Source organism: Bos javanicus, chromosome 12, assembly GCF_032452875.1.
Source record: "Bos javanicus breed banteng chromosome 12, ARS-OSU_banteng_1.0, whole genome shotgun sequence".
Classification (NCBI taxonomy): Eukaryota; Metazoa; Chordata; class Mammalia; order Artiodactyla; family Bovidae; genus Bos; species Bos javanicus.
Window position 1 is genome coordinate 35,617,774 of NC_083879.1, and position 18,301 is coordinate 35,636,074.

Genomic DNA, 18,301 nt, shown 5'->3' on the forward strand with positions numbered 1-18,301 from the left:
TTGAAACAAAGCGAATAAGCCACTTTATTTTCAGCCAGTGGGAGAGTAACCTGGAATAATACAGGAAAGCCCCACTGGAGGAGTTCACACCATTATGAAAAGTTGGCTTGGGAAGTCCCGTATTGACTTCCTGTCTTGATCTACAGAGTACATTGTTTCTTCTCCACAAACAGGATGGTAATTAATCATGGTTCCTCTTCTCCAATATATCAGATTTAAGTTAATTTTATGACTTACGGAGCTCAAGCCTAGCTGGTCTGAATGAATCAAGCACTGAGGGGTTTGGGGCAAAGCTCAGTGGAGAAGAGGCCCTAGGTCTGGGCTCCAGGTCCTACCTGTGTCACCTACCTGCTGGCTGACTGACCCCGATCCTACAAGTGTCAGGTTTCCAAGGCTGCTTTTGTCTGTACAAGATCAAACTACTACAATCTTACTTTGCTAGTAATATATATTTTTTAATTTGGGGATACACAGTTTCAAAGTTTTCTATGCAAAAGAATAAAGGTAATAGGGCTTAATTACATACTGCACACTGAGACTGGAACTGTTCTGTGGACAAGACGGCACCTGTTCTGTTTATGTTTTATAAAGTCCTACTTTATGGCTAACTTTGTTATTAGTCTTCACAGTACTGTAGGCTGTCACTTCTATTTTACAAATTTTAAACAAAAACAAATTCAGGAAACTTGTCTAAGGTGCTCCTAGCGTAACCAGGATTTACATGTTCAGCCCACCTGGTTTTAACCACTCTGTATACTGCCTCAAATCAGACATGAGTCAGCCTCAGCACTGAAGAGGGTGTGTGAACACCTCCTGCTTACTCAGCTGGACCTCATCCCGGACCTTCTCCCATGCTCTCAAGTTTCCTCTTTCATTCTCCCTGCATTTTCAGATCTTCAAGGTAAATCTATCCTTATCCTAAGTTCTAACCCTTGTTCCTCTCTTCTACTTCCCTGCCCTCAAAATGTTCTATTTTCCCCATTTTTGAAGCATAAAAGTCCTCACTGTGCCACCTTTTCTCTAACTTGTCATCACATCCTGTTTCAGGCAGGCCACTCTTCAAACACAGACAGCTTCTTCAACTTGCCTCAGCTCAGACTGTTACAAAACACTCCAGCTGCACCCCCTCATTCCCACAGGTCCTCTTCCCAAGTCCATACAAGCTTCTAGGTGACAAAGCCCTGTTCCATTTAATATAATATGGCTTTCTTGTTCTGCCCCATTTGGGCCAAAACATAGCAACTCCTTTATTTAGCATAAACAAGCAATAGTATATTAAACCCCAAACCCAGGCCCCATTAACTTTCACACTCTGGATGATTGCAACATATATTTAACAATACAGTTTTACATAGAATGCTAAGAGCACTTTTATATTTTACAGAAGAACTTGAAACATATGGACTTTCTATTAATATACCATAGCAAAGCCAAATCTAATTCCTAAATAGATGCATTACAATTTGTTTATAGAGTTTAAAGGCTTAATGGCAATAAGGAGGGGAGGAAGAAGTGAAAGTTTATTTTACATAACTGACTGGAAAATAAATTCAAGAAAAAGCAAGTACAATTCAATACGGTCTCATGCGCCCTGAAGTAGGTGGTGCCCGATTTGGAGGGGTGATCGCTATGTCCAGATAGTCTCCTATTTGGAACTTCTGCGACTGCAGGGTCATGGAGTCATCAGTCCCCTTTCTCCCAGACATGGTGCTGCCAATCTCCTTTACTCTGCAGGAAAGGAGATCAACTGTTATAGGGTGGCTGAGCAATGATACTGTGTGTGTCCTAAAAAGTCAATGTGGGGCTGGATTTGCTCCATGATCTTAGAACACAATAAAAATGTAATACATAATAATCTAAACTAGATAGTAAGATAATATGGATTATCCCTAGCAGCTAAAACATACTGAAGTCAAAGAGATTATAAGGAATTAAAAATGAAAAGTTACCTACCGATAGCCAGGCCTTTTAAGATCCGTAAAAACAATTGCAAAATTGAAGTGTGTGCCTTTTTTTCTGGCTTCTGGGTAGACTTCTTTTACTAAACTAGTCAATTCTTTCAAGGTTGCATCCATCCTGAATTTAAGGGGAAAAAAAAGACAATCAGCAATAATATAACAAGGATACTGAAATAATGAATTAGTTACATGTGTCTCAATTGCAACTTTGTTAGAAGCTGTAAAGGTCTCATAACTGACTTAATTTTAAAGCACCTAATAATACTATTTGCCCCCAAATACTATTTCCCCTTATCAGCCTCAGTGTTTGAAATTTTCATGAATGAAGGTAGACTGGACTGGTAGTGTGCTAAAGGGACTTCAGAATTACCCCACTACCTTTGCTGCTATGCAACATCTCACTCACCCAGTGATTTATCCACTTAAGGATAACTAGTCCAAATTAATCCAAATTCTCAAATTAACTGTTTTTCATTATTTCAGAGGCATACTTTTCTACATTTTAGCATCTCTGAAATTGGAATGCATCTTAGAATCAGTGTGTCAGGAAAGCATTTTCATAAAGATTGTGCATTGTTTTCCTTTCTAAGACTGAATGTCCTGATGAGTTCTGCAATAGATGGAAAAGCCAACAAAGCACATGGAATTTTTAAGGCTAAACATAGGCTCCTTTCCCAAGAAGGCGATGGCACCCCACTCCAGTACTCTTGCCTGGAAAATCCCATGGGCAGAGGAGCCTGGTAGACTGCAATCCATGGGGTCACGAAGAGTCGGACACAACTGAGCGACTTCACTTTCACTTTTCACTTTCATGCATTGGAGAAGGAAATGGCAACCCACTCCAGTGTTCTTGCCTGGAGAATCTGAGGGATGGGGGAGCCTGGTGGGCTGCCCTCTGTGGGGTCGCACAGAGTCGGACACAACTGAAGAGACTTAGCAGCAGCAGCATTGGCTCCTTTCACAATATATATTCCTGCCCTGCCGATTTCTGTTTGAACTGAGAACTTTATATAGACCTTGAGCCAATATGACACAATCTGGAAAAATCTTCTAAAATATAAGCATCAGGAATTAGGAGCAACAGTCTAAGTTTTTGAACTGTCTTCTTCCCTGACACCTGGGAGCATGAAATGGAGGAAAAGGAACTTGGCAGCAGCACTGTTGAAGGTGCTATATAGTGACCTTGGATGCAAGGCACCAGTGAAGAGCCCTAAGGCATTAAGCAGGGGATCAAACACCCAAGAAGTCATCTAGTTTTCACTCAGTTCCCTATTTACACCATCTCCACTACATCACACTCAGGTAAAAAACCATGGCTTCAGCTGCACTGAGAGCAAAAAGGCCACAATGATCACATCACCTTTCCTTCTCTACTGCTGAATCCTTCTCAATACACCCGAAACAACTCTACAGTGTCCCCCAAACATGCCCTTCTTCTCATATGACCATCACCCTCTTAGATGCCCAGGTCACAAACCTAAGAGTGGTAAAGTTCTTCCCACCTCTGGCCTGTCGTTTCTACCTCCTAAAGACAGATCAAGTAGGACTTCCCTGGTGGTCCCATGGTTGACTCTGGGATTCCACTGCAGGGGGCACAGGTTTCCATCCCTGCTTGGGGAACTAAGATCCTGCAAGTCTTGAAGTGCAGCCAAAAGACAGACCAATCTATTTTTTTCTCCATCCCCACCATCAGGCTATACTTAACCTCTCATTATTCAAATCTCTGCAAGAGTTCTGGTGACTGTAAGGGTCAGTTTTATGTATCAGTGTAGGAAACTACAGCTCCTAATTATTCAATCAAACACTAAGGTAGGTGTTTTTGAGACAGGATCAAAAATCTATAATCAGTTGACTTTAAAGTGATTATCCAAGATGATCTGAGTAAACCTCATTCAGTCAATCAGTGAGCCTCATTCAATCAGTTGAAAAGGCTTCATACTGGACCTAAGACTTCCTGGAAGAAATTCCAAAAGCTTATGCTGGAGAGTTCCAGCCTGCACCACAGACCTAGGCAATCCCCACTACTATGTGAGCCATTTCTTGCTCTATCTCCTATTGGTCTGTTTTTCTCACTGAACCCTATTTCAGTGATCGAGATAATTCTCTTCCAGTAACCTGTTTAGTGACCACCCAAGCACAAGATCTTTCACTCCTGGGGTGGGGTGTTCCCCCAGCTCCAAACAGTCCCTTGGACTTTAGCCAATTCAACTAGCTTCTGCTGGGCTCCTCACTCCTCTTTCCTGGACTTATCTCAAGGCCACCTACTTTGGCCCCTCAATTTATTTCTACAAATTAAGAATCCCCAATCTTCCCTCACTGCTGCTTCTGGAGCAGCAGGGCTCCGTTCTGTCCCTCACCAACATCCAGTCTGTCTTTGGCCACCATTTTGAGGTGTAAGATAAGGTTGTTTTGTTTGGTTGCAGTCTATGGACAGGACAATTGAGGACGGGATTTAACTTTTTCTAATTTTTTTTTCTTTGATTCAGAGTAGAGAGTGTGGCACAATCTTACCCTCCATCTCCACCCTAAAGTCTTAGAAAGCAGATGGAATAAATGCTTTTGGAGATTGAGTTTACTCTAGAGAGGGGGTGGAACCCTCTTTATACTCTTCAGTCAAATCAAGTATCTGGCAAGTAGGAACTCTTAATTTATTGGAGGAAATACAGACTAATCTATCTGAACAGAAGTGTTCATCAATCTGTTAATACAAGTTCTTCTCTATAAGTTAAATCGACCTTCCTGAGCTGTTTTCCTGGAATAACACTGAACTAGAATCATACTAGAAATAAAGGAAAACAACAGAATGGGAAAGACTAGGGATCTCTTCAAGAAGATTAGAGATACCAAGGGAACATTTCATGCAAAGATGGGCTCGATAAAGGACAGAAATGGTATGGCCCTAACAGAAGCAGAAGATATTAAGAAGAGATGGCAAGAATACACAGAACTGTATAAAAAAGATCTTCATGACCTAGATAATCACGATGGTGTGATCACTGACCTACAGCCAGACATCCTGGAATGTGAAGTGGGCCTTAGAAAGCATCACTATGAACAAAGCTAGTGGAGGTGATGGAATTCCAGTGGAGCTATTTCAAATCCTGAAAGATGATGCGGTGAAAGTGCTGCACTCAATATGTCAGCACATTTGGAAAACTCAGCAGTGGCCACAGGACTGGAAAAGGTCAGTTTTCATTCCAATCCCAAAGAAAGGCAATGCCAAAGAATGTTCAAACTACCGCACAATTGCACTCATCTCACACACTAGTAAAGTAATGCTCAAAATTCTCCAAGTCAGGCTTCAGCAATATGTGAACCGTGAACTTCCAGATGTTCAAGCTGGTTTTAGAAAAGGCAGAGGAACCAGAGATGAAATTGCCAACATCGGCTGGATCATGGAAAAAGCAAGAGAGTTCCAGAAAAGCATCTATTTCTGCTTTATTGACTATGCCAAAGCCTTGGACTGTGTGGATCACAAGAAACTGTGGAAAATTCTGAAAGAGATAGGAATACCAGACCACCTGATCTGCCTCTTGAGAAATTTGTATGCAGGTCAGGAAGCAACAGTTAGAACTGGACATGGAACAGACTGGTTCCAAATAGGAAAAGGAGTTTGTCAAGGCTGTATATTGTCACCCTGCTTATTTAACTTATATGCAGAGTACATCATGAGAAACGCAGGACTGGAAGAAGCACAAGCTGGAATCAAGATTGCGGGGGGAAATATCAATAACCTCAGATATGCAGATGACACCACCCTTATGGCAGAAAGTAAAGAGGAACTCAAAAGCCTCTTGATGAAAGTGGAAGTGGAGAGTGAAAAAGTTGTCTTAAAGCTCAACATTCAGAAAACGAAGATCATGGCATCTGGTCCCATCACTTCATGAGAAATAGATGGGGAAACAGTGGAAAGAGTGTCAGACTTTATTTTTGGGGCTCCAAAATCACTGCAGATGGTGACTGCAGCCATGAAATTAAAAGACGCTTACTCCTTGGAAGGAAAGTTATGACCAACCTAGATAGCATATTCAAAAGCAGAGACATTACTTTGCCAACAAAGGTCCGTCTAGTCAAGGCTATGGTTTTTCCTGTGGTCATGTATGGATGTGGGAGTTGGACTGTGAAGAAGGCTGAGGGCCGAAGAATTGATGCTTTTGAACTGTGGTGTTGGAGAAGACTCTTGAGAGTTCCTTGGACTGCAAGGAGAGCCAACCAGTCCATTCTGAAGGAGATCAGCCCTGGGATTTCTTTGGAGGGAATGATGCTAAAGCTGAAACTCCGGTACTTTGGCCACCTCATGCCAAGAGTTGACTCACTGGAAAAGACTCTGATGCTGGGAGGGATTGGGGGCAGGAGGAGAAGGGGATGACAGAGGATGAGATGGCTGGATGGCATCACTGACTCGATGGACGTGAGTCTCAGTGAACTCCGGGAGATGGTAATGGACAGGGAGGCCTGGCGTGCTGCAATTCATGGGGTCGCAAAGAGTCGGACACGACTGAGCGACTGAACTGAACTGAGAATCATACTACATAAACTTAGCTAAAAGGTGGAACCAATCCCTCGGTGTTCACCAGCAGACAAGTGGACAGACAAGACGCAGAAAAGCCTTCCAATGAAACGTTATTCAGTCAGTCGTAAAAAAGAATAACGTTTTTTCACATCCTTAACCATCAATAAACCTTGATTATAAGTGAAACAAGCCAGACACAACAAGACAAATAACATATCAGAGCACTTATATGAAATACTTAAAAGAGGCAGATTCACATAGATACATAGTGCCGAACAGGGGAAATGAAGAATTCCCATTATTATTGCCTACTGAGTACAGACCTTCTGTTGTAGGGAATTAAAGTTTTGAAAATAGTAGTAATGGTTGCACCGAAATGTACCCTGAAACAATTAAAATGACAAATGTCACATATTTACATTAGGCATATTTTAAATAATTATACACCTTTTACTGCTACTAAAAAGCCACTATAACGTCAAACCAAGGAACTACACGCGGCTTGCTGTACGTAACGGCCCTAGTCAGACGGGGTAGAGAAGGTACACAAACATTCAGGGGGAGACCCTCAGTAAACACATCAAAAGCTTCTCCATTAAGCACATCAAAATCCACCCGGTTTCGTTGTTTTGAAGCTGGGACACCAAAAGCTTAATATTAGCACACGCGCTCTATGAGGCCGACGAGTATCACCCAACAGCACCACTCCCCTCCCCAAATTATTCTAGCGCCACCCTATACCAAGAGCCCCTTGGGAGCCGCTGCGGCACTGGACGACCGACGTGTCACTTCCGTACCCAGCAGCCACAACAATGACAGCAGTCCTGGGTCAATTCTTTACAACCCAGAAGTTTCAACGTGAGCGGTCGAAGGAAGCGCCACAAGACGAGTTAACACCATTTCCTCAGCGAACCTCGACCTCCCGCGAGCTGCCTCCAGAGGCCCCGAGCCGAGGAGAGTCCGAAGGCGGCAGGCGGGCCCCCGGCCTCCTGACTCACCAAGTGTAGATCTGCAGCTCGCTGGAGGGCACGTTTCCGCGGGAGAACTCGTCCATGCGGTGGTGGCGGCCGTTGTTGGTGGTGAAGACGCGCAGGAGCAGCGGGCAGGTCTGGGGGCGGGACAGGGGGGAGTCAGGAGGCTGCAAGCGCGGTCCCGACCCTTCCCTCCGGCCCCGCACCGCAGCCCCACCTCCCCAGGGACCCCAGCATCTCTCCGGACCCTCACCTTCTCCCGATCGATGGGCTTCTCCGGCTCCTTCTTAATTTCCTCCTGGGTAACGCGCGACTCCACCGCCATCTTCCTTCTCCGGCCCGCGAGACGCTCGCTCTGACCTCCGACCCCGGCAGCGAGCATGAGAACCAAGCCTCTCGCGAGGAGACGCTCGAAGTTTTATATATGACCGGCTCGAGGGCGGGGCATCTCCCGGCGCAGGCGCACTAGCTATGCTAAGCGCTAGCCCGGCAGGCGCGCCTGCGCGTTGGCTCCTGGGAAGGGGCGGGCACTGGCGTCGCGGTCGGGGCGCTGAATTAGAGTCTCGCGCGCAGAGGGATGGCTTGAGGGACGCGGACGCGGGCCTGCGGAAGCTAAGAGTGAGCGCGCGCTCGGAATTGCAGTGGGCGGCCCTCAGGCCGGAGGCGGGGGCGCTGTTGTGTGTACTACAGTCGCTAATCGGAAAAGGCGGGTACACCTGATTAGATTAAAATGAGGAAAAACAAAACTTAAGAAAGAGAAGCCGACTGGGAAGAGACGACCGAGAGGCGTGTGGTGGCCGGAAAGCCGGTGTCCAGAGCGTCCATGGACTCCTGGAGAAAAGCACGGTGGGAAGTGGGGGAAAGAGTTGGAAAGGTGCTTTAAAACGAAGAAGTCCAGGAGTCCGGTCAACACCGAAGGCTCGAGCGCTGGGCTAACCCGGACGCGCTAAAACCACCGGGACTGGCTTTTCAGGAACAAAAGTTATGACCAACCTAGACAGCGTATTAAAAAACAGACATTCCTTTGCCAACAAAGGTCAGTCTAATCAAAGCTATGGTCTTTCCAGTAGTCATGTATGGATGTGAGAGTTGGACTTTAAAGAAAGTTGAGCCCTAAAGAATTGATGCTTTTGAACTATGGTGTTGGATAATTCTTGAGAGTCCCTTGCACTGCACGGAGATCCAACCAGTCCGTCCTAAAGGAAATCAGTCCTGTATATTCATTAGAAGGACTGATGCTGAAGCGGAAGCTCCAATACTTTGGCCACCTGATGCTAAGAACTGACTCACTTGAAAAGACCCTGATGCTGGGAAAGATTGAAGGGAGAAGGGGTAAACAGGATGAGTTGGTTGGATGGCATCAACGACACAATGGATATGAGTTTGAGCAAGTTGCGGGAGTTAGTGAAGGACAGGGAAGCCTGGCGTGCTGCAGTTCCTACGGTCGCAGAGTCGGACACCACTGGGCGACTGGACTGAACTGAATACTTCAGACAGACTACACGCGCTGGCTTGACAGGAGATGCATGACCTGTGTTGTGGGTATACTCAGGGGATTCTCTGAGGCTGGCGGCGGTGTAGACTGGGCACCCGCCCTGGGCAGAGGGTCGCATGGTAACAGTGTAGGTGCCTGTACTTCAGATGCAACAGTTCCGTTCTATGGTGTGTACTCTAGAGAAAAGCTGGCTCAAGGACATCCTCAGACGTTACAGGAATAATCCTAGCTGGTTTTTCATAAGAACGAAAGTCTGAAACCACCCAAGTGTCCAAGGCTCGAATACTTTGCTGAGTTGTAGTAGGCCAGGCAGCAACAGAACTCCCCAAAGCAGTAGATGTCATACTGCAACCAAAAGGAACACACTATTGGGTTGGGCCAAAAGTTCATTAGGTGTTTTCTGTAAGGTGGCTCTAGTAGCACTTAGTTGTCTTTAACTTCGTTTGAAACAGTTTTGTTAGATTATGTTGTCATATCAGCATGTTTTTTTAAACAAAAAAACTTTAAAATGGTGAATTTTTGTGTAGCCATTTTAAAACTATTAACATGCCCCATTAATATAACCAAGCTTGGTTATTCTCAGCTAATGTCTCCTTCTCTGGATCTCTGTCAGCTTCAACTGGTCTACCTAAAGATGTAAGGAAAACATTTTCAGCATATTATGCTTTCCTGGTGGCTCAGATGGTAAAGCGTCTGTCTACAATGCGGGAGACCCAGGTTCGAGCCCTGGGTTGGGAAGATTCCCTGGAGAAGGAAGTGACAATCCACTCCAGAACTATTGCCTAGAAAATCCCATGGACAGAGGAGCCTGGTAGGCTACAGTCTATGGGATCGCAAAGAGTCAGACACGACTGAGTGACTTCACTTTCACTTTCTTATTTCAAGAAAGGTAAAAATAAATGCAAATAAAATACACACACAAAAAAAGATTTGTGCAGTGTATGGAGAAGGTGTTGTAACTGATCAAACATGTCAAAAGAGGTTTTCAGGATTTCCCTGGTGGTCCAGTGGTAAAGACTATACTCTCCCAGTGCAGAGGATGTGGGTTCAGTCCTGGCCAGAGAACTAAGCCACTTGCCACATAATATGGCCAGAAAAAAAAATCTTTTTTTTTGTTGTTGTTAATTTTTGAAAAGAAGTGGTTTGCAAAGTTTCTTGCAGGAGATTTCTCACTGTACAGTGCTCCATGGTCAGGTAGACCAGTGGTGGAGATGGAGACATTAATTGAAAACAGTCAAGCTTGGTTATGTTAATCGCTTTGATGTTCATGTTCCCCATTAGTTAAGCCACAAAAACCTTGGCTGGATGTGGAACAGAAGAGATCTTGTGGCATAGGAAATGAGCCACCACCAACCACACCAAAGGCCAGTCTTCATCCAGAGGTGATATGTATATGGTGAGATTGGAAGGGAGTCCTCTATTATGAGCTCTTTCCTTGGAAAACCAAGCAATTAGTTCCAACAAGTACTGATCCCAGTCAGACCAATTGAAAGCAGCACTGGACGAAAAGCATCAGAACTAGTCAACAGAAAATGCATACTCTTATGCATACTCTTCCATCAGCATAATGCAAAACTGAGTGTTTCTTTGATGACCAGGCAAAAACTGTTACAGTTTGGCTGGGAGGTTCTGATTTATCAGCTGTATTCACCAGACATTGCACCTACAGATTTATATTTATTTTGATCTTTGCAAAATTCTCTTAATGGAGAAAATTTCAACTTCCTGAAAGATTGTAAAAGGCACCTGAAACAGTTCTTTGCTCAAAAAGATAAAATGTTTTGGGAAGATGGAATTATGAAGTTGCCTGGAAAATGGCAGAAGATAGTAGAACAAAACGATGAATACGTTGTTCACTAAAGTTCTTGGTGAAAATGGAAAAATATGCCTTTTATTTTTACTTTAAAACCAAAGGCACTTTATGGCCAACCAATAACTACATGAAATAGTATGAAATTCACAAACATGGTGCTGCGTGTAAGAAGCAAAAGACAAAGGAATATTTACTGTGTGAATCCATTTTTATAACATCCCAAAGCAGGCAGTACTAGACTATATTGTTCAGGATGCATTTCCAGGTGATTTAACTAAGCAGTGAAATAATTACCACAAAAGTCTGACCAAAGTCTGACCAAAGAAGGGGACTGTAATCAGGGAGGGGCAAAGGAGGTGCTTCTAGAGTGTTGGCAACCTATCTTTTGACCTGGTGGTGGTTACACAGCTGTTTGATTTTAAATTATTCTTTAAATAGTGCATTCATGTTGTACACACTGTTCTCTATGAATTTTATTTCTTGCTGTTTTTAAATTTAAAAAATAATACCTATAAATCAATAACAAATAATCCAATAGAAAAGTGGGGAAAGACATGATAGGTGTTTCATAGGAGAGAAAATACAAATTACATATAAACATGGAAAAAATGCCCAGCCTTATAAATAATCATAATGCACATTTAAACCACAATGAGATAACATTTCAACTCAATTAGATTGGCCAGAATGCAAAAGTCTGATGACCAAGTGCTAGCAAGTATATGGCAAAAAGGAAATTATTATGGACTACTGCCATTCACTTTGGAAAAACCAGTATTACCTAGAAAGACTGGACATGTGAATACCTTAAGAGGCATGTACTCCACTCCTATTAGTATACCCTAGGGAAACTAGGCAGACAGACTCCCATCCACTGTACCCAGGAAAACTTGCACCTGATCACCATGCAACGTGCTGAATAATGTTATTATAACATCTTTATTCATAATAACTAGAAACAGTCTGAATATCAAGAGTATAAAGTGGAATAACATGAAGACTTGAAATGAATGGAAAACATTGAAACTGGAAGAACCTCACAACCTTTAGTTGGTGGTATGGATAGATTTAGTGTTTTAGATACAAGCTCTTATTTTGGACCTTTCCAAATAACAAGGTCTCATCAGAACAGAATTTACCAATACCTTGAGTCGGTGGAACTGCAATGTTATTATAGAACATTTAAGGTAGCTCTTCAGGCATCCCTTAATCTACCTAACTTGGCCTTCAAGGTCCAGACCTGATCACATCAGATCAGTCGCTCAGTTGTGTCCGACTCTTTGCCACCCCTTGAATCGAAGCAAGCCAGGCCTCCCTGTCCATCACCAACTCCCGGAGCCCACCCAGACTCACATCCATCGAGTCAGTGATGCCATCCAGCCATCTCATCCTCTGTCATCCCCTTCTCCTCCTGCCCCCAATCCCTCCCAGCATCAGAGTCTTTTCCAATGAGTCAACTCTTCGCATGAGGTGGCCAAAGTACTGGAGTTTCAGCTTTAGCATCATTCCTTCCAAAGAAATCCCAGGGCTGATCTCCTTCAGAATGGACTGGTTGGCTCTCCTTGCAGTCCAAGGGACTCTCAAGAGTCTTCTCCAACACCACAGTTCAAAAGCATCAATTCTTCGGCCCTCAGCCTTCTTCACAGTCCAACTCTCACATCCATACATGACCACAGGAAAAACCATAGCCTTGACTAGATGGACCTTTGTTGGCAAAGTAATGTCTCTGCTTTAGAATATGCTATCTAGGTTGGTCATAACTTTCCTTCCAAGGAGTAAGCGTCTTTTAATTTCATGGCTGCAGTCACCATCTGTAGTGATTTTGGAGCCCAGAAAAATAAAGTCTGACACTCTTTCCACTGTTTCCCCATCTATTTCCCATGAAGTGGTGGGACCGGATGCCGTGATCTTCGTTTTCTGAATGTTGAGCTTGAAGCCACCTTTTTCACTCTCCACTTTCACTTTGATCAAGAGGCTTTTGAGTTCCTCTTCACTTTCTGCCATAGGGGTGGTGTCATCTGCATATCTGAGGTTATTGATATTTCTCCCAAAAATCTTGATTCCAGCTTGTGTTTCTTCCAGTCCTGCGTTTCTCATGATGTACTCTGCATATAAGTTAAATAAGCAGGGTGACAATATACAGCCTTGACGAACTCTTTTCCTATTTGGAACCAGTCTCTTGTTCCATGTCCAGTTCTAACTGTTGCTTCCTGACCTGCATACAGATTTCTCAAGAGGCAGATCAGGTGGTCTGGTATTCCCATCTCTTTCAGAATTTTCCACAGTTTCTTGTGATCCACACAGTCAAAGGCTTTGGCATAGTCGATAAAGCAAAAATAAATGCTTTTCTGGAACTCTCTTGCTTTTTCCATGATCCAGTGGATGTTGGCAATTTGACCTCTGGTTCCTCTGCCTTTTCTAAAACCAGCTTGAACATCTGGAAGTTCACGGTTCACATATTGCTGAAGCCTGGCTTGGAGAATTTTGAGCATTACTTTACTAGCGTGTGAGATGAGTGCAATTGTGCGATAGTTTGAGCATTCTTTGGCATTGCCTTTCTTTGGGATTGGAATGAAAACTGACCTTTTCCAGTCCTGTGGCCACTGCTGAGTTTTCCAAATGTGCTGGCATATTGAGTGCAGCACTTTCACAGCATCATCTTTCAGGATTTGGAATAGCTCAACTGGAATTCCATCACCTCCACTAGCTTTGTTCGTAGTGATGCTTTCTAAGGCCCACTTGACTTCACATTCCAGGATGTCTGGCTATAGGTCAGTGATCACACCATCGTGATTATCTGGATCATGAAGATCTTTTTTGTACAGTTCTTCTGTGTATTCTTGCCATCTCTTCTTAATATCTTCTGCTTCTGTTAGGGCCATACCATTTCTGTCCTTTATCGAGCCCATCTTTGCATGAAATGTTCCTTTGGTATCTCTGATTTTCTTGAAGAGATCCCTAGTCTTTCCCATTCTGTTGTTTTCCTCTATTTCTTTGCATTGATCGCTGAAGAAGGCTTTCCTATCTCTTCTTGCTATTCTTTGGAACTCTGCATTCAGATGTTTGTATCTTTCCTTTTCTCCTTTGCTTTTCGCTTCTCTTCTTTTCACAGCTATTTGTAAGGCCTCCCCAGACAGCCATTTTGCTTTTTTGCATTTCTTTTCCATGGGGATGGTCTTGATCCCTGTCTCCTGTACAATGTCACGAACCTCATTCCATAGTTCATCAGGCACTCTATCAGATCTAGGCCCTTAAATCTATTTCTCTCTTCCACTGTATAATCATAAGGGATTTGATTTAGGTCACACCTGAATGGTCTAGTGGTTTTCCCTACTTTCTTCAATTTCAGTCTGAATTTGGCAATAAGGAGTTCATGGTCTGAGCCACAGTCAGCTCCTGGTCTTGTTTTTGCTGACTGTATAGAGCTTCTCCATCTTTGGCTGCAAAGAACATAATCAATCTGATTTCAGTGTTGACCATCTTGTGATGTCCATGTATAGAGTCTTCTCTTGTGTTGTTGGAAGAGGGTGTTTGTTATGACCAGTGCATTTTCTTGGCAAAACTCTATTAGTCTTTACCGTGCTTCATTCCGTATTCCAAGGCCAAATTTGCGTGTTACTCCAGGTGTTTCTTGACTTCCTACTTTTGCATTCCAGTCCCCTATAATGAAAAGGACATCTCTTTTGGGTGTTAGTTCTAAAAGGTCTTGTAGGTCTTCATAGAACCATTCAACTTCAGCTTCTTCAGCGTTACTGGTTGGGGCATAGACTTGGATTACTGTGATATTGAACGGTTTGCCTTGGAAACGAACAGAGATCATTCTGTCATTTTTGAGATTACATCCAAGTACTGCATTATGGACTCTTTTGTTGACCATGATGGCCACTCCATTTGTTCTGAGGGATTCCTGCCCGCAGTAGTAGATATAATGGTCATCTGAGTTAAATTCACCCATTCCAGTCCATTTCAGTTCGCTGATTCCTAGAAGTTAATATGTACTTAGTATAAAAATGTGGAAAAATATGGAAAACATAAAAAAATGGAAATCACAACTCTCTACCATTACTTTCCAACTTAGAAGAATTTGTAAATTATTTCCTCCCCAAATGTTTGTGTATATGTGTGCACATATTTTAAAAACATAATTGAATTAATTTATAATATTTTGTCCTTCCTTTTGATCCAACCAGTCAATTCTAAAGGAAATCAACCCTGAATATTCAGTGGAAGGACTGATGCTGAAGCTGAAGCTCCAATACTTTGGCCACCTAATGTGAAGAGCTGACTCATTGGAAAAGACCCTGATGCTGGGGAAAACTGAGGGCAAGAGGAGAAGGGGGCTACAGAGGATGAGATGGTTGGATGGCATCACTGACTTTCAATGGACATGAGTTTGAGGAAACTCAGGAAGATAGTGCTGGACCGAGAAGCCTGACGTGATGCAGTCCACGGGCTTGCAAAGAGTTGGGACATGACTTAGCGACTGAACAACTGATTCTTCCTTTAAAAATGACATTCTATTATTATTATAGTTTCAGTCATTAACACCTCTTAATAAATATTTTCTAGATTAGAAATGTTGTTACATTATATCACAGTGTTTTTTTATCTGTAAAATAAGTTTAATAATTTACACATATCATAGGACACTTGTGAAAAATAAATGCGATAATGCATGAAAACATGTAAAAGTGCTTAGTATGTAGATTGTTAAATTGGCCATAAATTCCTCCATCCTAGGTGCATGCCCGTTTGTAGTGTGTCTCAGCTATAACTGGCCAGGAAGTAAAGTCTATTTCTCCACTTTCTTGATTCTTGGCATGGCTTTGTGACATGCTTTGTCCAATAGCATGTGGCAATGATGAAGTTCTATAACTAATGAGTCAAGTGCTTAAGATGCCTTGAAGCTTCTGTTCTGACTCTACTGGTACTCCAGGACCACGATGAGAAAGACACACGGCTCAGACAACAGCCAGAGCCATCAGCTAGACAGAGAGGGAGGTGAAGTAACTCACCCAACTTCCACTTCCACCCTACCCCACTTCCCCCAAGATGAGCTATCAGATAACCACAATTACATGAGGGAAACCAGGTGAGAACAGAAGAACTGCCTAGCTGAGGCCAGTCCAAATAAAATGGTTGTCTTAAGCATCCATGTTTTCAGGTGGTTGTTACGTAGCAATAAAAAGATAACTGATACAGTAATCATTAAATACTATTCTTACTACTGCCACATAAATCTAAAAGGTGAGAACATGATACTGAGATACTTATCTCCACACTTTAAAATGTCTTTAATCATTTAATGCATATTTTACTGTCTGATATATGGAAAGCAAAGCCTTAATTTTGATTCACGCCGTTGTGGACATCAATATCACAGATAAATCTGTTCACATACATTTCCCAATCCTAAAGAAGCAACATATTATTGGAGATCTTTCTTCATGTGCAATCTTTTTTTTTAATACGTAGTTTAAAAACTTTACTTATTTTCATTTGTTATTCTTAGTTCCTTGACCAGGGATTGAACCTACAGTGGAATTAAATAGATTGTACAGTAGATTGAGTCTACAGTGGAAATGTGGCATCTTAACCGCTAGACCACCAGGGAAGTCCCCTCTTCCCATGCAATCTTAGAATCAGAATCAGAAGAGCTGCCCCAAGTCTCTCCCAAAAGGCACTCCTTACAGATTTTAGTTAAATAACTAAACAAAATAATTTCTGTAGCAACTTTTAAAAAAGAAAAAACTGAATAAGCATACTCTCAGTATTTTGCATGATTGAAGGTTAGTACTCCACCTCTCCCAGCCTCGCCGTGCTGTGTGGCTTGTGGGATCTTAGTTCCTGGATTAGGTATTGAACCTGGCCAATGCATTGAAAGAACCAACTTCTAGCCACTGGATTGTCAGGGAATTCCTAGGATTAGTACATTTTTATTTGAATGTGCATGGTAGTGAATTGGCAAAAATATATAATTAAGTAATAAAGGCAGCAATGCTTTTTTTTTTTTCATGAAGTTTTCATGAAAACTTTCATGAAATCAGCTACCCTTGAGCAATAGAGGGAGCTGACAGGAAATTAGCCTCTTATTTTGCATCCCCCTTGACTCAACAGAATGGACAAATGATGGTGGTGATTGCCCTGGCTCACATTTGTTGAGGGCAGACATTATGCCAACTATTTTAGATGCACTTATTCTTCATAACAGGTTATTTGGTATTCTATTATCATAATATAGATTACTTAATGGCAGATAGATGGGGAAAAGTGGAACATGGCAGATTTTATTTTCTTGGACTCCAAAATCACTGTGAACAGTGACTGCAACCATGAAATTAAAAGATAATTGCTCCTTGGAAGGAAAGCTATGACAAACCTAGACAGCATATTAAAAAGCACAGACATCACTTTGACAACAAAGCAGAAACATCACTTTGACAACAAAGGTCTGTAGAGTCAAAACTGTGGTTTTTCCAGTAGTTGTGTACAGATGTGAGGGTTGGACGATAAGGAAGACTGAGCAATGAAGAACTGATGCTTTCAAACTGTGGTTGCTGGAGAAGACTCTTGAGAGTCTCTTGGACTGCAAGATCAAACCAGTCAATCCTAAAGGAAATCAACCCTGAATATTCCATTGGAATGACTGACGCTGAAGTTGAAGCTCCAATACTCTGGCCACCTGATGCAAAGAACTGACTCACTGGAAAAGACTCTGATGCTGGGGAAGATTAAGGACAGAGGATGAGATGATTGGAAGGCATCAATGAACATGAGTTTGAGCAAAGTCTGGGACATAGTGAAATACAGGAAAGCCTGACATGCTACAGTCCATGGGGTTGCAGAAAATCAGACACAACTTAGTGACTGAACAACAAAAACAATATAGATCAGAAATCTGTGAGTCAGAGCAGTTAAGTGATTCAAGATTAACCAGCTAGCAAGTGACTGTACTAAAGTTTAAGATCTATCTAACTTCAAAGCCTTAATGTTTTTCACCATAAATTAAGCTTTTTAAGTTGCCTTCTACAACTTGCTTCTAAGTTGTAGACACTCTGCAGACTCTTCAGGGATAGGGTATCTGTTTAAAAATCATTTTCAATTTAATCATTTAAATGCTTAAAACAGGGGATCACTGTAAAAGTGAGAGATATTTAAAATCTCTGAAAAGCAAATATGACTTATTCTGTTCCACTGGCTTAAAATGTACCATAAATGAGATGGTTCTGAGAACCAGAAAAGGGGTTAATAAGCATATTCCCAAACCCCATATCTCAGAGTGTGCTGTAGTATCAGTAGCCTCGAAAAATGCTACCAACCACCCTCAGCTGTAATGTGAAGAATGACTAGAGATGATGAAACAAGACCACTTAGGAATATAGGGACTGGCTCATGGCAGCACTGCCTGTAGTGCACTGGCATGTTTGCTCATTTGTAAAAAATACAGTTTTTAGGGTAATATAAAACAACCTAACTTCTCAGTAATAATTACACCGGCTATAGGCTAAATTCTTTTAGGAATGGTTCAGTTCAGTTCAGTTCAGTTGCTTA

At 42.4% G+C, this 18,301-nt stretch overlaps 1 protein-coding gene and 1 long non-coding RNA gene across 2 annotated transcripts; one reads left to right on the forward strand and one right to left on the reverse strand.

Moving 5' to 3' along the window:
• On the reverse strand, window positions 1–7,841 carry SAP18 (Sin3A associated protein 18). The gene is made up of 4 exons (XM_061434983.1): window positions 7,696–7,841; window positions 7,470–7,579; window positions 1,954–2,076; window positions 1–1,728 (listed from the first exon to the last, which is right to left on the reverse strand). Exons 1-4 carry the CDS (start codon window positions 7,822–7,824, stop codon window positions 1,572–1,574), a joined length of 519 nt encoding a protein of 172 aa, XP_061290967.1. The 5' UTR covers window positions 7,825–7,841; the 3' UTR covers window positions 1–1,571.
• Window positions 7,842–7,933: 92 nt separating this feature from the next.
• On the forward strand, window positions 7,934–15,556 carry LOC133258423 (uncharacterized). Its single transcript, XR_009740015.1, has 2 exons — window positions 7,934–9,104; window positions 14,941–15,556. It is a non-coding gene; the product is annotated as an uncharacterized LOC133258423 (long non-coding RNA).
• Window positions 15,557–18,301: the final 2,745 nt, after the last annotated feature.